This window comes from Schistocerca cancellata, chromosome 3 (genome assembly GCF_023864275.1).
Source record: "Schistocerca cancellata isolate TAMUIC-IGC-003103 chromosome 3, iqSchCanc2.1, whole genome shotgun sequence".
Taxonomy (NCBI): domain Eukaryota; kingdom Metazoa; phylum Arthropoda; class Insecta; order Orthoptera; family Acrididae; genus Schistocerca; species Schistocerca cancellata.
The window spans coordinates 470,409,131-470,435,659 of NC_064628.1; the positions used below are offsets into that span (position 1 = coordinate 470,409,131).

General features: G+C 39.6%; 1 protein-coding gene across 4 annotated transcripts in view; it reads left to right on the top strand.

The window, feature by feature from the left end:
• Positions 1–25,716, top strand: part of LOC126175239 (uncharacterized) — a 292,084-nt gene extending 266,368 nt beyond the window's left edge. For 2 of the 4 annotated variants that reach the window (XM_049921875.1, XM_049921876.1), the window contains 6 exons: positions 3,566–3,882; positions 12,028–12,168; positions 13,318–13,535; positions 14,660–14,819; positions 23,848–24,080; positions 24,940–25,716. In XM_049921875.1, the coding sequence (XP_049777832.1) occupies positions 3,566–3,882; positions 12,028–12,168; positions 13,318–13,535; positions 14,660–14,819; positions 23,848–24,080; positions 24,940–25,054 (1,184 nt within the window). In that variant the 3' untranslated portion in view covers positions 25,055–25,716. The remainder of the gene's footprint in view (positions 1–3,565; positions 3,883–12,027; positions 12,169–13,317; positions 13,536–14,659; positions 14,820–23,847; positions 24,081–24,939) is intronic. The other 2 variants (XM_049921877.1, XM_049921878.1) reach the window with 2 other exon arrangements.
• The last annotated feature ends 813 nt before the right edge of the window (positions 25,717–26,529 follow it).

A 26,529-nucleotide genomic window follows, 5' to 3' on the forward strand; every position in this document is an offset into this window, starting at 1 on the left:
ACTGTTCGATGATACTACACTCCTGGAAATTGAAATAAGAACACCGTGAATTCATTGTCCCAGGAAGGGGAAACTTTATTGACACATTCCTAGGGTCAGATACATCACATGATCACACTGACAGAACCACAGGCACATAGACACAGGCAACAGAGCATGCACAATGTCGGCACTAGTACAATGTATATCCACCTTTCGCAGCAATGCAGGCTGCTATTCTCCCATGGAGACGATCGTAGAGATGCTGGATGTAGTCCTGTGGCACGGCTTGCCATACCATTTCCACCTGGCGCCTCAGTTGGACCAGCGTTCGTGCTGGACGTGCAGACCGCGTGAGACGACGCTTCATCCAGTCCCAAACATGCTCAATGGGGGACAGATCCGGAGATCTTGCTGACAAGGGTAGTTGACTTACACCTTCTAGAGCACGTTGGGTGGCACAGGATACATGCGGACATGCATTGTCCTGTTGGAACAGCAAGTTCCCTTGCCGGTCTAGGAATGGTAGAACGATGGGTTCGATGACGGTTTGGATGTACCGTGCACTATTCAGTGTCCCCTAGACGATCACCAGTGGTATACGGCCAGTGTAGGAGATCGCTCCCCACACCATGATGCCGGGTGTTGGCCCTGTGTGCCTTGGTCGTATGCAGTCCTAATTGTGGCGCTCACCTGCATGGCGCCAAACACGCATACAACCATCATTGGCACCAAGGCAGAAGCGACTCTCATCGCTGAAGACGACACGTCTCCATTCGTCCCTCCATTCACGCCTGTCGTGACACCACTGGAGGCGGGCTGCACGATGTTGGGGCGTGAGGGGAAGACGGCCTAACGGTGTGCGGGACCGTAGCCCAGCTTCATGGAGACGGTTGCGAATGGTCCTCGCCAATACCCCAGGAGCAACAGTGTCCCTAATTTGCTGTGAAGTGGCGGTGCGGTCCCCTACAGCACTGCGTAGGATCCTACGGTCTTGGCGTGCATCCGTGCATCGCTGCGGTCCGGTCCCAGGTCGACGGGCACGTGCACCTTCCGCCGACCACTGGCGACAACATCGATGTACTGTGGAGACCTCACGCCCCACGTGTTGAGCAATTCGGCGGTACGTCCACCCGGCCTCCCGCATGCCCACTATACGCCCTCGCTCAAAGTCCGTCAACTGCACATACGGTTCACGTCCACGCTGTCGCGGCATGCTACCAGTGTTAAGGACTGCGATGGAGCTCCGTATGCCACGGCAAACTGGCTGACACTGACGGCGGCGGCGCACAAATGCTGCGCAGCTAGCGCCATTCGACGGCCAACACCGTGGTTCCTGGTGTGTCCGCTGTGCCGTGCATGTGATCATTGCTTGTACAGCCCTCTCGCAGTGTCCGGAGCAAGTATGGTGGGTCTGACACACCGGTGTCAATGTGTTCTTTTTTCCATTTCCAGGAGTGTATAAAGCCACATGCCGCATGTTTTTGTCTTCATATTCATTATCTAGTATTCCGTAAAACTTACATTTCTCTTCTTGCTTTCTTTTTTTCCTATTTATTAATGTTGCTTTTTCTCAGTGATGGACTTCATACCATGTAGTTCTTGAACTCTTAATTTTTATAACTTCTTAGCTTAAAACAGAGTTTGAAGAGTTCCTCTTCGTTTGTTATAAATCTATAACAAATCCTCTCTTATGCTGTCTTTTTTTTTCTTTCTGACACTCAATTTACAGTTACGTCTGCGTTCCTGGAATACCCGAATATTTACGAGGGCGGGAAGTTCCTGGCCTGGCGTTGATATCTGTGAAATTTCTTTTCATTATGTTGCACAATGCCAACGACCTGACCGCAGTGGTAACAACGATTCCCGTCAGATCACCGAAGTGAAGCGCTGTCGGGCTGGGCTAGCACTTGGATGGGTGACCACCCGGTCTGCCGAGCGCTGTTGGCAAGCGGGGTGCACTCAGCCCTTGTGAGGCAAACCGAGGAGCCACTTGCTTGAGAAGTAGCGGCTCCGACCTCGGAAACTGGCATACGGCCTCGAGAGCGGTATGCTGACAACATGCCCCTCCATATCCGCATCCAATGACGCCTATGGTCTGAGGATGACACGGCGGCCGGTCGGTGCCGTTGGGCCTTCATGGCCTGTTCGGGAGGCGTTTTTTTATGTTGCACAATAACGAAGTAGGATTTGACAGAAAGCTCAACAATGAACGCATCTTATCTGAAAAGTAGGACGCAGAAGGTTGTAGAATAGAGTCAACAACATTTGAATCTGACAACAGTCATGTAAAGTATGAGGCGGTACAGGGTTTTGTTCTGGGTCCGTTGCTTTTCTTCATTCATATTAAATCTTCCACTGAATGAGAATAGTTTAACACTTAACTCCAACTAAAGGCAAGACATTCAGTTGCTAATACGAAACTTCCAAAAGCCGCCAGTCAATGAAGTGGACCATTTGAAATTCTTAGGACTGAGGGTATATGCAAACGTTTCTTGGTAGTACCACACTCAAGATCTTGTACAGGAACTGAATGCTGCTAAATTCAGCAGAAGAGTAATCTCCACTGTCTCTGACACTGAAACGTGAAGTTTTGTATAGTTTTCTTACTTTCACTCTGTTATCTCCAGTATCAAATTCTGGGGCAACTCTGTGCACAAATTAAGAACTGCAAACTAATAATAGCACAATACTGTACATCAGAACATAAAAAAGTACTTTGAAAAGGGAAAAGCTGTGGAATCTGAAGTATATATTGTGGGAACAGCTATGCTATTTACCAGACTCGACACCTTTGACTTGCACACGTTCTGGATCATAAGAACTTTGGGTCATGAAAATCATTAGAGCCCAATGTAATGATTATTACAGCCTTAGAGTCATACTTTTCCATACCTTCCAGAGTCGCATTTCAGGGATGAAAGCAACTCACAGTAAAAGAAAAAAAAATGCGTGAAATGTGTTGACCTAAATGTAACAATGTTTAAAAATTAGTGTATTTTTATATAAAAAATAACAAATTTTCCCCACCAGGCCGAGAACGTTCCACCTGACTCCCTAACGAATATCTCAATTTTGCCTTATTTTAAATTTTCTCGGTCAACTTGTTGTCTCTGCCTTACATCCCCCCCGATTTGCTCTGCCAGATACTGTGTGGCAGTTCCTTTACTGTGATCGTGTGCTGCGTACTGGGCTCCTCTCTAGCTAAAGTCCACAAATAACTAATCGTCGCGTTTACGAACCCTGAGTGTTAGCACCCACAACTGAGCTGTCGTCGTTCCTCGTGGTAGAACTCTAACAATGGATTGCTCCATTTTCTTTTGGCTCCTCTAGCGGCGTGATGCAGTACTACGGCGAGGTGATTTTAGTGCGTAGGCTTCCAGGACAGCAGACATGCCCATGCAAAGAATCAAGGAACAAATTATGTAATTTTATTTTTTTCGAGATGATAGTTAAAAGTTCATAACTATCCTTTGCAGCTATTGCTAGCCTGTTACTCTGCGGAATCCCGAGAAACTTTTATAGTAGCAACAGATTACCAGTTATGAGTCAGTCCCCTAAGCACTGTGTTGGCATTTTGCGACAGGTTTCGCAGCGGCGGCAGGTACCTCCCCTAGGAGCCAGTACCTGCAGAAGCGCCGCCAGCTGTTTAAGATCGGAAGTCGGGGGAGCGAGCCCGGAAACTTCACGTGGCCTCGCGGCATTGCCGTCGGCCCGGACAACAGTATCGTCGTAGCAGACTCGAGCAACCACCGCGTACAGGTCTTCGACGCCAATGGCACCTTCGTCAAGGAGTTTGGCAGCTACGGCAGCGGTGAGGGCGAATTCGATTGCCTCGCCGGAGTCGCTGTCAACCGTATCGGCCAGTTCATCATCGCAGACAGATACAACCATCGCATCCAGGTAGGTAACATTAAGTACCGGTATGCCTCTAGCTCTGCAGATGTTTCAGACTAATTCTCGCTCGATTAAAGGTCCATTCGCACTTGACAGAACGGAATTGAACAGAATGTCGAAACATTACAAAATGCATCACTTATGCCGGTATTCACACAGGCCGTCAAAGGAACAGAACGAGAGGTCAGATCAAGGTTACTCACAAGGGAACCTCCCCATCGCACCCCCCTCAGATTTAGTTATAAGTTGGCACAGTGGATAGGCCTTGAAAAACTAAACACAGATCAATCGAGAAAACAGGAAGAAGTTGTGTGGAACTATGAAAAAAATAAGCAAAATATACAAACTGAGTAGTCCATGCGCACGATAGGCAACATCAAAGACACTGTAAGCCCAGGAGCGCCGTGGTCCCGTGGTTAGCGTGAGCAGCTGCGGAACGAGTGGTCCTTGGTTCAAGTCTTCCCGCGAGAGAGAAGTTTAATTTTTTATTTTCAGACAATTATCAGAGTTCAGGCACTCACACATAATCAACTTCGCTCCCCAAAATTCCAGGACATGTTCAGATTTGCTTGGACATTTGCAGGATTTGACGGTCTACACACGGAAAAATTTGAAAACGTTAAAAACATATGTTTTGACAGAGCACAGGGAAAACTGCGACTGTGAAACTGTTGCATTCATTTGTTGCAGTTTATGTGACCAACCCTTATGTTTTCATCACTTTTTGGGAGTGATTATCACATCCAAAAGAAAACCTAAATCAGGCAAGGTAGAAGAATCTTTTTTCCCATTCGCCAAATGTACAAGTTAGGTGGGTCGACAACATATTCCTGTCATGTGACGCACATGCCGTCACCAGTGTCGTATAGAATATATTAGATGTGTTTTCCTGTGGAGGAATCGGTTGACCTATGACCTTGCGATCAAATGTTTTCGGTTCCCATTGGAGAGGCACGTCCTTTCGTCTACTAATCGCACGGTTTCGCGGTGCGGTCGCAAAACACAGACACAAAAATTATTACAGTGAACAGAGACGTCAATGAACGAACGGACAGATCATAACTTTGCGAAAATAAAGAAAGTAAACTTTTCACTCGAGGGAAGACTTTAACCAAGGACCTCTCGTTCCGCAGCTGCTCACACTAACCACGGGACCGCGGCGCTCCTGAGCTCACAGTGTCCTTGATGTTGCATATCTTGCACATAGACTACTCAGTTTGTATATTTTGCTTATTTTTTCATAGTTCCACACAACTTCTTCCTGTTTTCTCGATTGATCTGTGTTCAGTTTTTCAAGGCCTATCCACTGTGCCAACTTATAACTAAATCTGAAGGGGGTGCGATGGGGAGGTTCCCTTGTCAGAAAGACAGTTTTCAGGTAGATGTGGGTGTACGGAACGGTGTCGTCTGTTAACATCAGAAGTTAACCTAGTTCGGACGCACTCAAGTTTATTACGGTAATGGATGTTGTGCTTTTGAATATTCTGAATCTTTATTATTTTGGTTTAGAACAAGAGGAATACTCGATACAAGTCATCGGCTACTGTGGCGTCACAATGTGGGTGTACTTTTACAGTTTGGTTTTTAGCTGACCAAGTAAACGAACGTGAAAGCAAAAAACCTGATTGTAGTGACAGACTGCCATGTAGCATAGCCCAAAGTCTAGGTTAGGTTGGAAGGTGACAGACTGGTTGTGAGATAGCGAAGTCAACGAAGATGAAAGCAAAACACGTGGTGGTGTTGACGGACTGGTCTGCAGCTTAGCCAGTTTGGAAATCACTGATATCACGATATAATCACCATGTTGCTTACGATGTTTGTCACATGCAAGGAGGTACTGTATAATAAGGGGAGCTGTCACAAGCTTGAAGCCGACATCGGTCGCGTTAGTTGTCCCGAACATTATCTTCTTATGGAAGCAATTAGATCAAAAATATCAGCTCGCGTCATTTATGGGTCATCTAATCATTCTAAGAATGGTTGGTCATTCGAAACATATAACAAAATAAAACTCGGTATGCATATCAAACCAAAAACACGTCTCAAAATGCATTCCCGACGCTGTGTCATTCACACAAGCAAAGTAATAGTTTCTGTTTAAAAGAAACTGTCTTGTGCACATGGCAGAAATGAAGATCAAGAAGCATTCATAAACAGTAGTCAGTAAAAGTTTTGGGTCGTCTAACATGGCAATGCTGGCTTCAAAACAACAAACAGCGTTAAGTCTATAGCGGCATCTCTACGTATTATAACTCCCGCATGTTTCCTATATCACTGGTCACAACCGACGACTAGTTTCGAATATTCCTCTTAATTCTTTGCTTTGTTTTCCTAACACATTGTAAATGATTCCACGATGACATGGATTTTTTTCCGTTGAGCATTCATCCACCTGAGAAGCCAGCTATCTGAAAACGAAAAATTATTTTGTTTTACAGTAACTGGACAAATACAAAGCCTGCACAATATTTAAATAAGAACATAAATTGACGAAGTAGATTTCATTAAATATTCTTTTTTTATTAGGAAAAAAGGAAGGTCTATGCATCAAGAAAAATAGTTGTTTTCAACTTTATTCAGTTTACCGTACAAACTTTTTCAAGAATATCCATTACCAAGTTTTCTTTGGCTATTAATAAATGTTGTTATGCTTGTTCGTTAATTGTGATATTGTGTTCCGACTTCTTGTATCGCAAACGGTATTTCATAACCTCACTTTGAGCGTTAAGTAGCGGGTTAAGCAAAGTTACTTTGTGTTCAAGCCCAATCTAGTGTGAACACACCACCATTTGACAGTGAAATCGCATGTCATTCCATTCCGTACCAACATCTAGTGTGAATCGGCCCTAATACTGAAAATGTTATTATTTTGCACTCAGTGCAAATTGCCCTTATGGGACGCTAATTGCAGTTCCTGGTCATATTTCATTATACTGTAGCGACCGCTACTCACGTCGACTACTGTGTCAGCACACGTTAGTCCCGTTCGCGCCATCCATAGATAGAGTTGTGTCGAAAATTCAGTGACTGCTCGGCAATAAATGAATGGCGAAAACCGCCAAGTTTGAATCCGCCGCTTGGAGGGCTGAAGAATGTTGTTTCCTACTCCTTGGAGTTATAACTTTTGTTTTTATGTTCATTATGTTCCTTGGTTTTTTGTTGTTTACAAGTTACCCATATAGCAACTGTGCTTCTTTTTCTGTAATTCCAGGCGATAAACCATCCAAGTATATTCTCAGTGCGTGTTCGAATATTTATTAAGTATGGGTAGTTCTACATGACGAGAATATACCCGTCAATACTGAATGTTTCAAAATGAATGTGGGAGTTTTGAAGCTTTATAGCATTTTTTTTACTTTCAGCTTCCAATTACCATATGAGTAAACTTTAAATAAAAGAACAACTCGGTTCTGTTTGTGTACCTTGTGCATACATGTGTACTGTTTCCTGTATCTGCCATTAGAAAATGCTAGTAGCAAAGATGATGACTGGTTTATTTTACGCTTTGCAAGGACTGACTCTCTTGTTGCAACACAAAATACATTTTGTATTAAGTTCCATTGTAAGCCTTCAAGTGATAATATCCATCAATGGTGTCATCAGTTTGAAGACATCGGCTGTCTCTACATAGGAAAGAGTACTCGACGACTAAGAGTGACCAAAGAATATGTTGAACGAGTGAGGGAGTCTCTCACATGTAGCCCCACGAAATCAGTTAGGAAAGTTAGTCGTGAATTATCAATTCCAGTGATGTCTGTATGGAGACTTTTAAAGAAACACTTGCAAATATGTCATCGTCTGCAGTTGTTAAAAGCTCTAAAGCCAGACTACCATTTAAGTGACAACTTTGTAAAAAAATTGTTGCTGCATGATGATGAAGATATTCTAGAGCATATCATCTACAGTGATGAGTCTACTTTTCACCTAAGTGGAAATGTGAACATACATAATGTGTGCATCTGGGGGTCAAAAAAATCCCTGCAAGATGGCACAATTGCAACGAGACTCCCCTAAATTGAATATTTTTGTGCCATGCCCTGGCATGCAGTTAGTGGGCCTTACTTTTTCTGTGAAACAACTGAAACTGGTGTTTCTTATTTCGATGTGCTAGAACTATGGATTTTTCCTAGATTAGAAGAAGATGAGCCACAAAACTTCATTCACCAGCAATATGGTGCACCATCCCACTGGCATAATTCAGTATGTCACTGGTTAAATGACACTCTACTCAACTGCTGGATAGCACGCAAGCGGTTGTTTGAAAGCTCATTTTGCATGACCTCTACATTCATTTGATCTCACGCTATTGTGCTTTTTCTTTTGGATATTCAAAAAGGATCATCCACTCATACATCCACTACCAACTAATATAGCTGACTGAAGAAACAGGATTTGCGCAATTGTTACAACAATTACTACAGACGTACTGATCAAGGTCTGGGAAGAACTCTCGTATTGACTCAATGTGAGCCATGTGATTAAACACTTATAAGTAAACAATATCTGAGTTACTCTTTCATTTGATGTATTATTTATAAATATAACTTGAGCGTAATAAATGTTCTTCTTCTTCTTCTTTCTTGGCTCTACAGCTCATGATGACGCTTGGTCTCTTCTACAATTTCCTTCCATTTCTCTCAGTCCTTTGCCAGTACTCTCCAGTTTCTATAGCCCATCTTCCTAAGATCTCCGATTACTCCATCTTCCCATCTGGCTCTTGGTCGACCACGTCCTCTCTGCCCTCCTGGCTTTCCTTGTAATATTCTTTTTGATACTTCTGTATCATTCATGCTCGCCACATGTCCCGCCCACCTCAGTCTGGATGATTTCACTATCCTTCTGATGGGTTGGTCTTTGTATATGATATACAACTTATGTTTGTATCCCCTCCTACATCTTCCTCTTTCACAGATTGGGCCAATGATTCGTCTAAGTACCTCTCTTTCAAATGCATCCAATATTTCAAAATCTTTAGTTGTTAATGTCCAGGTTTCAGAGTCATATGTAAACACCGGTCGTATAGGTGATTTGTAGATAGTTAATTTAGTAGTATGAGTCAGGAACCTTGAGGACAGAAGTCTTGTTAGGGCAAAATAGGCTCTGTTGGCTAGTATTAATCTCTGCTTAATTTCATAGGAGGTATCATTTAGATGGGTAACTGTCGAGCCCAGGTACTTGAAATGTTCAACTCTCTCAAACATATAATAGCTCATTGTTATTGCATTTGGCATATTTTCTCTATGTGCTTTTACAGCTGCCATATATTTTGCTTTTTGTTCATTAATAATTAACCCCATGTTCCTACTATCCTGTTCGAGAGCCGTAAATGTCTCTTCCATTGCTTTTTGGTTTGTTGCTATTATATCTGTGTCATCTGCATCAACCCCGTATTCATTTGTTTTTTTTTTTTTTTTCCAGGATTTGTCTGAAGGTGAATATTTGATCTATAGTTGACTTCTTGGGGAGAAATCCGCGTTGGTACAGCCCTGTCTCCCTCTGTATGATTGGGAGGATTCTGTCAAATAGTATATTAGAAACTTATTTTATATCCCAGATTAAGTAATGTGATCCCTCTGTAATTGACATACTCCCTCTGATCTCCTTTCTTATCTATGGGATATATGATACCCTCTTTCCATTGTTGGGGCATTTTCTCATCTTCCCATATTCAGGTGAACATTTTCAGAAGGCTTCGTCCCAGCTCTCTACCTCCTTGCTTAAACAGTTCTGCTGCAATACCATCTGCCCCTGCCACCTTGTTGTTTTTCAATTTCTTCATGGCAGTTTTCACTTATTCTATATTTGGTGGGGCAGTGTTGTTGTCTAGGTCCTCTTCCCCATTCGTTTCTATTGGATTCCCTGGTACAGTTATTCTATGGTTGAGGAGGTTATAAGAATACCTGCACCATCTTTCACATATTCCCTTCTCTTCACTTATTATATTTCCTGTATCACCTTTTATTAAGCTTGTTTCACTACCAAAAGGCCTCCATGCCGCATTCACCTCTCTATAGAATTTTCTTATTTCGTTTTTGCTTCTCGTGAGCTCCATTTCTTTGTCACTTGCTTTCATCGATTCTCTCTTTTTTCTTTGGTGAGTCCTCTTTTCAATCCTCCGTTTTTCTTTGTATTCTTCTGCTATCCTTCTCATACAGTGCGATCGCAGTGTCCTTCTATATGCTTCGTTCTTTTCTTTAGTTGCCATTTCGCATTCGGTATCAAACCATGATAGTCTTACTTGTCTTGTCCCAATTCCAAGTATCTGTTTTGCTGATGTCTCCACCATCTTTTTTATTGCTCACCACTGATCTTTCATGTTGTTATATTCTCCAACATTTTCTGGAATCCAAGTTATCTTCTCCTGATACTGTTCTCTAACTTCCACTGACGCTAAAGTTGTTATATTTCTGTGCCCTGGGTCAGACTCCTTTTGCTGTATTAGATATCCTCGCCCTCACCCATGCCCATACCAGAAAGTGATCTGTATCTACGTTTGGGTCTCTGATACTCCTCACATCCAGTAGGACCGATTTTTGTCTCACATCTATGACAAATGGTCGATCTGGTTTACCGTGTTTCCATACGGTGAGGTCCATATTCCCCAACGTATTTATTTATGTGGGAACAGTGTTGATCCTATTACCATATTTCTAGATGCTGCGAACAGTATAAGCCTTGTTCCATTCTCATTACTTGTTGCATGTTTGCTGTGGGGGCCAATCATTGATCTATAAATCTGTTCTTTCCCCACCTGAGCATTTAGGTCTCCAGCTATTATTTTAATGTCATGCCCTGGGCACTCTCATATGCTCTTTCCAAAGATTTGTAGAATACTTCTTCTCTTCTTCTTCAGATTCTTCTGTTGGTGCATGGGCATTAATTATGGAATAGTTAAAGAATTTCCCCTTTATCCTGCCTGTTGATAATCTTGGACTAATGGGTGTAAACCCTATTACCAAATGCTTTAACTGATGATGTACAACAGATCCTGTCTCCAGTTCATGATTTCTTTCGCTGCAGCTATAGAATATATTCACTTATTTCTTTTCTAAAACTCCACGCCCAGTCCATCTAATTTCTTGTAGTGCCATTATACTTTGCTTCAGATTCATTATTTGATCCAGCATTACTGTCAGTGTTCCAGGGCAATATAGGGATCTCAAATCCAAGTACCAATATGTAGATCCAATCTATGCCTTACATTTATCCTCTCTCTTATTTTCCCTCCTTCATTTACTTGTATTCCATCCTCATTGTCCTTTTCCATGCCAGGTCCATCTTCCTTCATCTGTCCAGCTTTAATCTGTAGAAGTTTCGCAACAGTCGTTTTTCACAGAGTAGACTGTCAACCCTGCATCCAACCCCTACCAGGCGACGGATGATTTTTTTTAATCAGGGTTTTCTTTTCTTCCCTTAGCCTTTGGAGACCCAACTCCCAACTGCAAGGCAGCAGTTGTTGTTTTACTAGTTTTGGTCCACCCCAGGTATTTTATTTCCCCAGTGTACACCATATATAGTGCACGTTCCCCAATCCGTCATGTGGGGAGGTGCCTGATGGAAGACTAGCAACTCCACATGGGGTAATAAGTGTTACAAAGCCTTAAAAACCAGATATTCATTTTGAAACACTCAGTCAAGAACTGATCAAGTAAAGCTACTGAAGAAAAGCTGACACTCCTTTTTAATGGTATGTGCATGTCATATTGCTCCAACTATTAATTCTGCATAGAAGAAAATGTTGCTAATGATTAGGGTGTTTTGTGGGAAGGCAAAATGATCATTTCTTCTGTGCAGATGTATATGGTTTGAGTTATGTAAAGCATCGAAAAGTTGTCGGTCTACTAACAGTCTAACTATGAATGATAGTTGAAATTCTTCAAAATTAGTGAGCAGATTCTCCATCTGTTAAGTACATGTCTCTTAGTATCCAGTGAACTAAAATAATTAAACATGGGTAAGAAATTTATGTTAGCAATAATCCCATCAGAATAACAGTAAATTTTCATAATTAATATATCTTTCAGTAAATTTTTTCTCACATGCTAAGCACAATACTTATTCATTCTAGGTGAAATAACATTTATGTACAATAATCCAGTTGTGGCTATTATGGCTACAAATGTTAACACTTCAATTTACATTTTCTTGCAGGTGATGGATCCAGCGGGACGTTTCCTTCGTGCCTTTGGAAGCCAAGGATCTTCAGATGGCCGTTTCAATTATCCTTGGGGAGTTACCACTGATGCCCTGGGTTTCATCTATGTCTGTGATAAGGAGAACCATCGTGTGCAGGTTTGTGTTGCTTTCCAGTGTTGCTCCAAATGGGTCTTCCAATTTGTTGTGGAATGTAAGTGTAATAAATCTTTCTGACAGATAAAACTGTGTTCTAAACTCTGACTCCAAACCATTAATCTGAAATAGCTCAGATTTATAACTACAATAGGCTATTGGAACTGAAACTAGTGTAGCCATTAATGTTCTTTCTCAAAATGACAGACCATTATACATTTATGAAGAAAATAGATTGCTGTGTAATTCTATCTGTCAAGTCAAAAATAATGCACTAATTAAGCAAAGAAGTTAACAAAACTGTATTTATTATCATCTGCTCTTTAATTAGCCATTAATGTGTTTAATAAGTTCTCTTTTGTATAACTTAATAAATGTAGCAGAACATAATATTCTCATCTGCATATTTCATGGAAGCTGCATCAAATTACATGGATGATGATTGTGCTGACAATACAACCTATGGTTCACATCCACCTTCACCCTCTTTTCCCATGCCTCCCACTCTGTTAATATAAACTCACACTTTCCTCACTGCAGTCTCCCCAATCCTCAGGTCCATGTCTACCCCTTCCCTCCTTCAAAACAAATAAACAAAAATTAAGAACTTCATTCCCCCAAATCACTGTGCACCATATGCAACTGCTACTGCCAGCACCAGCCAGGTTCACAGGAACCACACTTCTAGTCCATTCCCTTGCTCCCTGTGCCTCTGAGGGGTTAGCCTCTCTTATGTCCACCCCTCTCCACTTCCTTGCTCATTCCCCATTCCACTCCATCTGACAAATCCTTTCTCCACAAACCAGCTGCAGTGCCAGTACTTTGTAGCTCTCTCTCTCTCTCTCTCTCTCTCGTGTGTGTGTGTGTGTGTGTGTGTGTGTGTGTGTGTGTGTGTGTGTGTGTGTGTGTGTGTGTGTGTAAAAGGCACCATCCGAAAGTTCAGCAATTATTTTGAATGTTATTTATGTGCCTGTCATCCACTCAACACTTCAACTATACAGCAATTGGTTGATTTTACTCTGCCCACTATTTATTAATGAAACACAAAAATGTATAACCATTTTTTTTGAAATAATGTTAATTTTGTGTGCTATACTAATATTATTAATCTAATGTACAATTAGAAACAGTGAAGTTTGAACTCTGTTGCAGGTGTTCCAGTCAGATGGTACATTTGTAGGAAAGTTTGGATCTATTGGCAATAAACCTGGACAACTGGAGCATCCACATTATATTGCTGTATCCAACACTAATCGTGTTATTGTCAGTGATTCAAACAATCATCGTGTACAAATATTTGATGTCAATGGAAAAGTGGTGACTTCATTTGGAAATGAAGGTTCTGAAGATGGACAGTTCAAGTTCCCAAGGTAATTAAGATACATTAAGTAGTTATAAATGACCAAATTCATGTTAAGAAAAAATCAGTTTTTCTTTATAGACTGTTTAAATCTAAGACATGAGCAGTTGGCTGCCCGTGTCAAAATGTACTCTCTCACATTTTCATAGTCACATTCATTTAGTATACAAAGATTTACTTCTAGAAAAATAGCAGCTGCTGAGAAATATGGAATAGTTAATTAGAAGCATGAAACTTTGATTATACACCATAACTCACTTAGTAGGTCCATAATAAAAGCACATAAATGCACAGAAAAAGAACACGCCACAGAGAGAGTTATCAACTGCTTATGCCTTACATTTTGTCTTTATTGAAAACTACAAATATTACAACATTATTACTTGACTGCAACCACATCATCAGAGGCTAACTGAAGATGTGGTTCAAATCAAGAAAACTGCTGTGTCTGCTTACAGACAGGAAGAAGAAACAGAAAAAAATTGTAATTTAGCACCACAATAGAAAACTGTATATACAACTGCATGGTCATTGCAATATGAGCTATTACTCTGAATTCTGTAGAAAAAGTATGTCTTTAATAATGAGCAAGGGCTTTGTACAGCAATATATGAATGAAATCATCAAATAGTAACAAAAAATATTCCATGCTGTTAATATAGCCTGCCTACTGATATATTGTTGTAAATACTGTATATACGTCCAAGCTATTATTTCCCCTAGCAGTGATACATGCTTGCTTTTGTACTTGGTGATGAGAACTGTATGAGAATAATTTCAAACAAAATAGAGAGTCAAGGCTAACTTATGTACTAAACTTTTACTCTAGAGAGACCACTAACTGAGATTAGAATTCAAATGTATCTCTCTCTCTCTCTCTCTCTCATGTTAATGACTGGAAACTATGACATATTTGTATTTCTCATCTGCTACCAGAAAAAATCAAAAGTACAAGTCAAGCCTCTCCTCAGACCAGCCAAGGCACTTACTTTACGAAAGCAGTCTAACAGTCTTTCCACAATACACAATTAAACACAATATCAGAAATTATATGAATCAGTAGATCACACAGAAAATGCACTGCAACTATATAACAGTATTTACAAGTCTTCATGAGTGCTTCATGCATTGCAGGAATGCAAAAAGGGCCAAGTCATCTCGGCCAAGAGGCAGTCATCACAGTCACCGTGCAATTACAACTAAGTCCACTAAACCTGTAACCTCCAATACTTCTGTAATTTCTACATCTGCCCCCTCCACAATTGCCATTAAACAGGTACACCCTACTACTGAGGTAGGCAGGCATGGCGTGAATGCATGTTTTCTGTGGTTTTAGCCATGCAGTTCCCCCACATAATTCTGTAACATCTGATAAGTACACTATCACTGAACACTTCAGTAGGACTTTAGCCTTTTCTATGCATTATTTTATGTTTATTGTGTTATATGCAGCATATCCTTATGTGTGTTCAAAGGGATTGAGCAGCAGGCAAGATCTCTGTAAAAGCAGAAGCTATATTGTTATTGGTAGTGATTCTGATAGGGAGATATAATGTTTAAATAGAATTTTGAACAATTAGTTCATACAATTTTGAACAATTTAATCTTCACTTAACTGACTGGCATAATTAAAAACTGTAATTTAAAAATTTGGGGAACTATTCATTCACTTTTGAATTTCTTCTGTGCACTGGACAATATCAAAGAAACAGTCGACAATATAAAAAAATGAATGTACATTAAATGCCACTGGATAAAATTAATGGAATGATTCCTCAGCAACTGGAAACACATTTGCAAGTTACATGACATAAATTTTTCTAGCATAATTGGAATCTGCATAAAAGTTTCAATCACAATTTATCTGAGTATATTAAAGAATTGCTTAATTCAGAGGTAAAAACCAGTGGCTAAAAACACATTTAAAAAAATTCCTCTAAACAGTTAAGCCATCTCTACAACAAAACTCAAAGAAAGTTTGTTTTGAGACATGCAGAACAGCAGAAAAGCTAAGTCAATAAATTACAATAAGCAATCTAATGCATATATGAAACTGAGGAAACTAAGCTGTAATGCAACACAAATATTAAGAGCAATAAATGAAACAGGTTAGTTTCTCTTTCAGTTCATCAGTAACAATATTTCTATAGCTCTTCAAGGAACTGCAATTTTGTGAAACTCTTACATGCAGCAGTTTAAAAAATTACTTTACTCATAATTAGTGTGTTTGATAAATGTCTCTTACATATCCCATATAATTCAAATGTTTGACAAGTAATGACCATTTTCAGGAAAATTGTATTCCTGCAAATGGCTGTTTTCCATTATGGCACTGTTGTATAAAATATTCTCAGACTTCCTCTTCCTGTTGAGTCAGTTCTGGATAAAACCTCAAGCTTTCAAAGTTTACCTCCATCATCTTCGTCAGGAGCAACTGACTGGCAAAATTGCTGGGGTGGTGGCCTTATATAGCGCAAAGACTGCTTCTGATTGGTCAGTAATTACATCATCCCATCGCAGATGGTGTCAGCATCTGTGCTGGTGGTGTCACAACTCCTGCCATACCATAAACATTCCGATGAATATCTCTGGCTCTTCTCTACATTGACAGCTCACTTCCATGCACTAGTAAGATAATATCTGCTGTCACAGTTGAAGATTTTCTCAGTTACATACTGGGATTCCATAATTAAAGAGGCTGTACAAATAAGAATGTGTGAGAAAATCTTCAACTGTTCCAGTGGATATAATCATAGCAGTGCATGGATGTGAGCTCTCAATTAAGAGAAGAGCCACAGATATTCGTTACAATTTATATGCTAGAGTGGAAGTAGTGGTGCCTTCAGTGAAGATATTGACGTCATCTGCAACAGCATGATGATTACCCATCAGAAGTCATCTTTGGCTGTATAAGGCCACCACAGCAGTAGTTTTGACAGAAAGTTGCTCCTGATGAAGATGTTGGAGACAATAATTGAAAGTTGAAGTTTTACCCTGAACTGACACAGCAAGAAGTCTGAGAATCTTTCATAAAAATTATATTCTAGTCTGCAAGGGTACCTAGCAGCTGACTGCCAAATGTTTATGCCTAAAGCTAGAAATATAATTTTCCTAGAACCAGTCATGTTTACAATAAAACAAAAAGCCTATGTTTAATAAATAAATGCAGTTAAAGAAGAAGCCAGTAAATTATAAATAGAGAGAAAGTAGGCCTACTGTAATAGAGTAAACACTGATTTTCTAGAGAAATAAATGTGATACAAAATGTAAAATCCGTACTGTAGCATTTCTGGACAAAGCTCATTGGGATTGCTGATATTTAAACACAATTTGACTCTGACACTAAGACTATATAGATGAACAAAGTAATCTGTAGCATTCTTTAATTTCTTCCTGGCATCATACCCCTGTCTGTTGTTCATAATTGTAAAATTAATTTCCATATAACAAGATTGCAGAGCATAATTTACTGTGATTGGTTAATAAGACCATTTTATTGGGCCATGAAGAGGATTAGAATTTTTGTCATAACAACTATGCCCAAACTATCTACTGATTAATTTTGGAACTACACTATTTCTGTGGAAATAAATCTTAGATGGGTACTGAGATTTACATGTAACGTGTTGTGATAACATTTCAGTTTCCTTATAAATCAAAGAAATTTTTGATGCACTAGAAAAATAAAATACCTGTGTCAGTTTTGTTGACAATCCTGTGTTTAACCATTTTCCTGTTGGTGTAACTACAGTTCCAAAAGCCAGTCTCTTATGTTTGGGCTCTAGAATCAGCAGGCTGTTCTCTAACATGTATTTTCAACTGTGCTATTTGAAATAACAAATAATAATGCCAGTGCTCTTAAATTATAACTGTTTGGTAGTAAGTAATAGCAGATCTAACAAGAAAATTTGTCACTCATTATACATTGAAGGTAATGACTCTGAGGAACTGCATACTGGAGCACAGTTTGAAAATTTAATATCTGTCCTCAGTTACTGTTTCAGTATTATCCAAAGCACCATAGCTTGAAAAAAAAACTATTCAATAATTTAATTTTGAAGGGAGGCTGTTGTTGCTGCTGTTCAAATTCACTGCTTATCTGAATTTTTCCTGCCCTATATCACCATTAGATTGATAGAGTTCTCACTGTAACTCAGTTCCTCCAATTGGTTTATTTGATGTAAGTTACTGGGTGTTATACACTCCTGGAAATGGAAAAAAGAACACATTGACACCGGTGTGTCAGACCCACCATACTTGCTCCGGCCACTGCGAGAGGGCTGTACAAGCAATGATCACACGCACGGCACAGCGGACACACCAGGAACCGCGGTGTTGGCCGTCGAATGGCGCTAGCTGCGCAGCATTTGTGCACCACCGCCGTCAGTGTCAGCCAGTTTGCCGTGGCATACGGAGCTCCATCGCAGTCTTTAACACTGGTAGCATGCCGCGACAGCGTGGACGTGAACCGTATGTGCAGTTGACGGACTTTGAGCGAGGGCGTATAGTGGGCATGTGGGAGGCCGGGTGGACGTACCGCCGAATTGCTCAACACGTGGGGCGTGAGGTCTCCACAGTACATCGATGTTGTCGCCAATGGTCGGCGGAAGGTGCACGTGCCCGTCGACCTGGGACCGGACCGCAGCGACGCACGGATGCATGCCAAGACCGTAGGATCCTACGCAGTGCCGTAGGGGACCGCACCGCCACTTCCCAGCAAATTAGGGACACTGTTGCTCCTGGGGTATCAGCGAGGACCATTCGCAACCGTCTCCATGAAGCTGGGCTACGGTCCCGCACACCGTTAGGCCGTCTTCCGCTCACGCCCCAACATCGTGCAGCCCGCCTCCAGTGGTGTCGCGACAGGCGTGAATGGAGGGATGAATGGAGACGTGTCGTCTTCAGCGATGAGAGTCGCTTCTGCCTTGGTGCCAATGATGGTCGTATGCGTGTTTGGCGCCGTGCAGGTGAGCGCCACAATCAGGACTGCATACGACCGAGGCACACAGGGCCAACACCCGGCATCATGGTGTGGGGAGCGATCTCCTACACTGGCCGTACACCACTGGTGATCGTCGAGGGGACACTGAATAGTGCACGGTACATCCAAACCGTCATCGAACCCATCATTCTACCATTCCTAGACCGGCAAGGGAACTTGCTGTTCCAACAGGACAATGCACGTCCGCATGTATCCCGTGCCACCCAACGTGCTCTAGAAGGTGTAAGTCAACTACCCTGGCCAGCAAGATCTCCGGATCTGTCCCCCATTGAGCATGTTTGGGACTGGATGAAGCGTCGTCTCACGCGGTCTGCACGTCCAGAACGAACGCTGGTCCAACTGAGGCGCCAGGTGGAAATGGAATGGCAAGCCGTTCCACAGGATCACATCCAGCATCTCTACGATCGTCTCCATGGGAGAATAGCAGCCTGCATTGCTGCAAAAGGTGGATATACACTGTACTAGTGCCGACATTGTGCATGCTCTGTTGCCTGTGTCTATGTGCCTGTGGTTCTGTCAGTGTGATCATGTGATGTATCTGACCCCAGGAATGTGTCAATAAAGTTTCCCCTTCCTGGGACAATGAATTCACGGTGTTCTTATTTCAATTTCCAGGAGTGTATGTTTCATATTTATTATATAAAAGCTTACTTTCATGAAATATATATGAAGCCTGTGACATTTTAAACAGTTGCAGCAGTAATAATGAGTTACATGTGCTTACTGTTTACTGTAAAAGTGGGCTTTTAAAGTAATTTCCTCAAAAAGGAAAACTGATAAAAGAAGGATTTAATCTCCTATGAATAGCAAAGTCATTAGAGCTGAAACTAGAAATACGCAGACCTCAGATAGAATGATTGACACTAGTGAATCTTTATTGTACCACAGGTGATTCAGCCAGCCAACAAAATTCTGCATCTAATGACCTCCTTGTCCAATGGGCATTAAACCCTATTCTTCCTTTCTTCATTCCCTCCACAAGTACTAAATGGCATTCTAATTCTGAGGTACTGAATGACATTCTGATTCTGATGGATGAATACATCAAATGAAAATGAATGTCAGAAGATAAGTATACAAAACAGTTACGTACACCACTTCCTAAATATTTCCAAGTTTTGCTGAAATAGAAACTTAGGATGAAGAAGGACACCTAGGTCAGTTTTATATGAATAAAGTTTTGTTGATTTAATACAGTTGTCACATAAAGTCAAATAAAATAAAATGTATAATTAGACATTTAGTGAAGTGTATATATTTCTGTGTCCATAAAGAAGTGTCTTATAAAACACATTTTTTTGTTTTTTGTTTATTTCTTGTTCTTTTGTTTTGTCCTTTTTTGTATGTTTTAATAGTACTGAAATTTTGTTTAAACTAAATCCATTGATTTGGTCATAGCTGCAATTAATTCAAATGTTTAACCAAAATACCATAGCCCATACTCCAAAAGAAAGTGTGAACAATGTATATGTCAACTGGTAGTAGGAGTATTCACATAATTATCAGTATGTTGACAAATTGTAAAAAATGTTAATTTCAGGTACCACCTGGTATATAAATTTTTGCAGTTACATATTAAAAGACTGGATAAATATTTCACTTGACAGAGAGATGGGAAAGTCATTTATTTTTGAATCAGTGCCAGTGTTCAGCCACTGATGGTAACTCCAGCATGCCAAAACAATTTGAAACAGCTGCTAATAACAGTCACGGGTATTTAAATTGTATAGAGGCAATGAGGACAGTAAAGGACTATCTTGATGATAATGGTTACAAAACCAGCATCTTATAGTTCACTGATGATGTTAAATCTGTAGTGACTGCAAATAAATAGGAATTGAGACAAATGATTAATGACTTGCATCATTTCTAGCTGATGGCTGTAACACACACACAAAAAAGATATTAATGTTAAAGCATGCTGATCAGGTGTGCTCTGGATGACTAAAAGTTAAATTTGGACAAAAGTCTCTCATAGAGGTTAACAAATTTTGCACCAGAACAGATAAAGAAGGTAGATGCATGAAAATCACAGCAACAAAGCTTACATATTGCACTACGGCTACCTAGCAAGAGTATCAAAAAATATAAATCATATGACCAGAAAGATTAGTTGAAGCCATTTAGGAGTATAATTCTTTATGGAAATAAATACAGATGGAGAGTGGCAAAGGCAGAAATGAAATTGTTAGAAACCTTTCAAATGTGTTACAGGAGACTGTTAAAGGATCAGGTAAATTGATCCAACAGTGCCTAATAAAATACATAATGAATTGAAGAGAAAGACCACTTGGATGTAGATTACAGCATGATTAACTGCTGAAAGTTGTGGTTAAAGAGATGGTGGAAGGAAAGAAGTTCAGTGACATGGGATACAACACTTATGCTGAGATGTTTAAGATATTTAGCAAGTGACAGGAATGCAGAACTGTATCAAATCAACCTCAGGCTAATAAAATCAACAACAGCTGATGTCACAATGCAGCTTGAACAGTAACCCAATAATACAGCTGTGGAACAAATGAAATCTCTTAGACAGTTCAGGTTATGCACCATACCTAATCTACTACCAAATAGTAAAAATCTGGCCAATTGTACAGTCTTATATTTTTTTTTCTTTTTCTTCAATGATCTGTGTCATACAAAACTTAATGTACAAAGGAGTAACATATTGCCAAAATCTTGTATTTGTACGCATATTGTTTATTTACCAACTGTTCATATTGTCAACTAGATCTTGTAAGGATTTTTTCCACTGGTTTATAATTTACAGCTCATTTTCTACATTCTACAACTGATGTTGTCTGTGGCATTTCTAAAACCATCAGCACACTTAAAACTTATGACTGTTCAAATAAATTGAAATTATTTGTTTAAAATATTTCATCAGTGTTATATTTGTTGTAAAAAGCTTTTCAAATGTAGGTCCTACATTAATAAAACAATCAAAAGAATCATTTTATGTGACATTCGTGTGTTTTATAAGTTGCATGGCTTGGATTCATACTTATTGTGTGAAATAACAAGTTTTCTCTTTTGTGAACAATGTGTCATTAATACACAGTCAATCATAGTCTAGCATTTACCAAAAAATAGTGTTTGCTCCAGATGAAAAATTTTTCCTTAAACTGTGTAAGCTTTTCATTTATCAGTTTAGTTAAGAGCCTTGTATATTTTATATAGCTTATAAATACATGAAGTACCATAACTTACTTGACAAAGCTATAGCTCAAACAAAGCTTCATATCAATGTAAAGAAAGCAACAATCTTAAACTCTGGAAAACCAAGTGATGTGGCACAGTGGTCAACACACTAGACTCCCATTCAGGAGGAGGACAGTTCAGTTCCCCATCCAGCCATCTAAATTTTGGATTTCCATGATATTCCTAAATTGCTCTAGGTAAACAGCAGGATGGTTCCTTTTAAAGGGCATGGCCAATTTTCTTCTCCATCCTTTCGTAATCTGGGCTTTGTGTTCCGTCTCTAATGATTTTGATGTTGCCAGGATGTAAAACACTAATCTTCCTTCCTGAAAGTTTCAAAAGTTCTTTCACTAAAAAAAATGATGGATGAAAATAAAAAAGGAATGTAGAAACATGAGTCCCTTTGATGACATTTTTCCTTGGTAGAAGATAACACTACAGCACAGTAAGTGTGTGACTTAAGTTATGGAATGAAAGAACTGTTTTTTTTTTTTTTTTTTTTTTTAGAAGTGTCCACATGTATCTAAACAAAACATGCTTCACTGCAGAATTGCTATTTGTGTGCAATTATTAACATGGAACAGTTTAGAGGCAGCTGGCTCATAGCTTGGTGAAATCTTTTTTCATTTGATGCCAATTTCATTTGTGAGTCAGTTTCACCATTCCAGATCTATCCACTACAGAACACTCAGAGTGGCCACTGGGAATGGAAAACGAGGCTTCCACATCTATAGATAATAATTCGAAACTAGTAGACCATGGAGGCAGCATATTGGTATTAGACAAAAGTTCTGCCCTATGAAATAAGACAGACCACTTTATGTACAGGGTTTCAACAAAAATATGGAAACACCATGAGAAATACATGATTGAACATTAAGCACAGTTAGTAGCTAAGTCTGCAGGGTGCACTTTAGTACTTCACCACGAACACAACCTGTCCCATGTCCTCAACATGTTGCAAGTGTTAGTTTGTTCAGAACAGTGTCTTTTGTACATATGAGTGCATTATGTTGGAGTTAAGTGCATTGGAACAAGGGCAAATTTTTGATGCTCATATGGTCGGTGCTTTCATAATCAAGGGAGCTGAAGTGTTTAATGTATCAAGAGGTACCATATTGGAGATGTATTCCACAAACAGGGAAAGCAGAAAAACATCATCAGCTATGTCACAATGCAGATGAAGGTGTATGTTAAGTGATCATGGTTGATGATCATTGAGTAAGATTGTGACAAGAATCACTGTACAACTGGATGCTGCACTCATGAACCCTGTCAACACCAAAACAAAACAAAAAAGGGGAGCTCCATAAGCTGTGAATGTAGTGTGAAAAAAAAAATGGTGCTGATGCCATAAAATGTGAACTGTGGAGCACCGGAAAAAAGCCACTTGATCAGATGAACCTTGTTTTCCAACATTTTGAACTTATGGCCATGATTACATCCCAAGTGAAACATGGCTGAGATTCAATGATATTTTGGGCAGCCATGTCATAAAATTCCTTAGGCTCCATGGTTGCTTTGCAGGGTCACATTAGTGTCAAGGATCACATTTCCATTTTGGCTGATCAGGTTAGTCCCATAGTACAGTGTTTGTTTCCCAATGGAGATGATGTGTTCCAAAATGACAGTGGTCCTGTTCACACAGCTTGCATCATCTAGGACTGAATTTGTGAGGATGAGGGTGCATTGTTGCATGTTTACTGCCCACCACAATCACCAGATCTCAATTCCAGTGATTCTTTGTGGTCAGTTTTGGAGATAAGGTCGCATGATCGCTATCCACATCCATCATTGTTACCTGAACTTCTAACTACATTGCAGGAAGAATGGTATAAGGTTCCCTTGGTACCATACAGGACCTTTATTTATCACTTATGAGATGACTGGAAGCTGTTTTGAATACCAATGTGTTTCCTAGATCAACTAGGCATGGTAACAAATTGTGTTGGCTGTGTTACCATATTTTTGTCTGCCCCTGTATGTACTTCACTTCAGTTTGTGCATCGGTCTGTAAATTATGGATATAACTGTGGTTATTACTTTTTAAATGCTAATACTTTATAGTAAATTCATGATAGGAAAGTTTCTTCAAATTCTGTATTTTTTGTAACAGGGGCGTCGCAGTGGACGACCAGGGTTACATCTTCGTGGCGGACTCAGGCAACAACCGCATCCAAATTTTCAACCCAGACGGCACATTCCTGAGAGCATTCGGCTGTTGGGGATCAGGGGACGGGGAGTTCAAAGGACTGGAGGGTATAGCAGTTACATCCAACGGCAACATCCTGGTGTGCGATCGAGAGAACCATCGCATACAGGTGTTCTAAGCTCAGCAGCTAATAAAAGGTAAATTTCAGTGAACTTAGGTATTGAGAAGTAATTCTAGCAGTTCACCTCATTAATTATTTTAATTTCATCTGTGGCTGAGTATTCCTGTTTTTCTCCAAAATACTGTAGATGTCATGTATTTTCTACTCTCTGAAAACGTTAAGAGACATTGGAAGGAGGTGCCCATGAGAAACAAGTAACCATGTGAATGCAGATATCACTAATAGGCTTATGGAAAAAAAACTCATTAATAGGCATAGTTTCTCTTCAACATAATTTAAATAATTTTTATGAAACTTATCACTCAAAATTAAATTTTCTTCCTTGACATCAACTATAATTAATTAATCCCAAACAATCATTCTAAGTCGCTTCTTCCAGACAACTTCAGAGAAGGAAGTAGATACTAAAGTCAACCCATATGGTTGTACTGTTACATTACACATAGTCTTAATTAACAGGGCATAAAATGAGGGAGGTAACTGCTGTATGTGTACGCACTGTCAATAGTGCATAATAACACTCCATATAATGATTTCATGATTTGATGTAGAAACATATAGTATAAATTTTAAAATGAACACAAACTGTCTTATCCACAGAAACTTTTATTTTTGTGGTTACCAGTTATTCTTGGATACTGACCATCTTCCGATCTCATACTGTGTTGGCAGTCACTGCCATCGAATGGAGCAGGTGTTCAAACTCCATGAATGTCAATTGCTCATGTTCATGATGTTTGTAGCACCTGCTCCATTCACCACCATTTTAAGTACTAAGAAAAAGCTGCTGTTGTCCATGAGAAATGTTCTAAAAAATTATTTATATATTACAAAGAATCTATACAAAGTAAGGTTATTTTTATTTCAATTTCCAGGCTGAATTTCAACACTGCAGGAAATATAAGAGAATATGGGCCAGTACGAAGAGCTTCCTTGCCAATCATCAAAGATAGATTTTTGGCTTCACCAATGTCACTAACATATGTATAATTTAAAATGCATTTTGTTGGTTTTTTAAGTAAAGCTAAAAAAATCACCATGTAATTTAATAGTACATGATTTCCAAAAATATGGATAAATGTTTTCAGTTGTAATGATTTGTTTTACCCCATAGCAAATGCATTGAATAAATGCATAAGTCCTCCATTTACTTTTACAAACTGCTTTGTAGAAATACCGTGACATGGCCATTTTAAACACTGCATTTTTGTTAGTGGACTATTAGCAATGTTATTCAAGCTAAACTAACGCATTACCTTCATTTTGATACAGCAAATGTTACTTAATTTTTCAAAGGATCCAAGAGTTAACTTAATTGAATTTAGTACTTTTTCAAATCAGAATTCATTAATAGAGGCAATTTAACGGCTATGTTACAATATAAGTTGATCAGATTTGCCATGCAAATTTGATTTAATCTCAGTTTCATATTGTAACACCTCCATTTGTTCCTTCCCTCAAAATATAGTTTATAAAATTGAGAAATTTTCCATTAATTATCAAAAATGTTGATATGTTGATATCCAAATGTTTTTTTGTAGTCTCTTGCCGTGTAGTATCAGAAACTGCAGTTCCAGGGGAAAACTATAAACAGTGTTTGTATTGAAAAATCTGTTGTTGTATGAAATAAATTATGATTTGTTTAAAAATGACATGTTTTTTAATATCAGAGATAACTACAAACTTTTACAACTTTAAAATGTGATTACTATGTCTTCATAGTGAAATACATCATTGTGGTTCCATTGCTTTAGTTAAAAATTGTAGTCTTGCTCAAACTAAAATCTTTAAGCTATCAAGCCACAGAATAATGTACCTGGCTACAGTTTCATAGATGTTTACTTATATCACCATTTTTCTGTTACTAGTTCCCTCGTCTCCAGTTTGTTGGCTGTCATTTTTCTCTCATGTGCAGAATCAGAAAGTTTTTAAGAGTTGTTACATTTTTGTGAAATAATTCTTTGCTCTTTCTGTGCTACATGATATTATTTAAACAGGTACAATATTGAATGTGTCATTGGTGGGTAGTTAGTGAATTGTTTTCTCAAACACTTTCAGGCATGGAATTAGGTTGTAGAGAAGATCCAAATGAGCATGCTCCATATAAAATGACTGAGTCTGCATGTGTGTAATTGTACCCTCATTGCTTGGCAGCATTGCACCAAATGAGTGCTCATACTGTAGGAGCTCAGAATGAACTAACTCCAAAGACACTTTTGCAGCATCGCTTCACTGCTCACCACAGATTTATTCCCAAGTTAGTTGACGCCATCATTGTTGAGCCACTAGATAGCCCCCACCTATTAGTGCAGAGCACTGTCGGGAGAGAGGGAGGGTATGGACAGCTCTGCCATTTACATTCTCTTCTCACAGGCATGTGTTACCAGCCATGTCATGGTTGGCTGCCTAAGAAAGGCACAGCTAGACCATTTCTCGGCACATCAAGTGAACGGAGCTTGATGTGA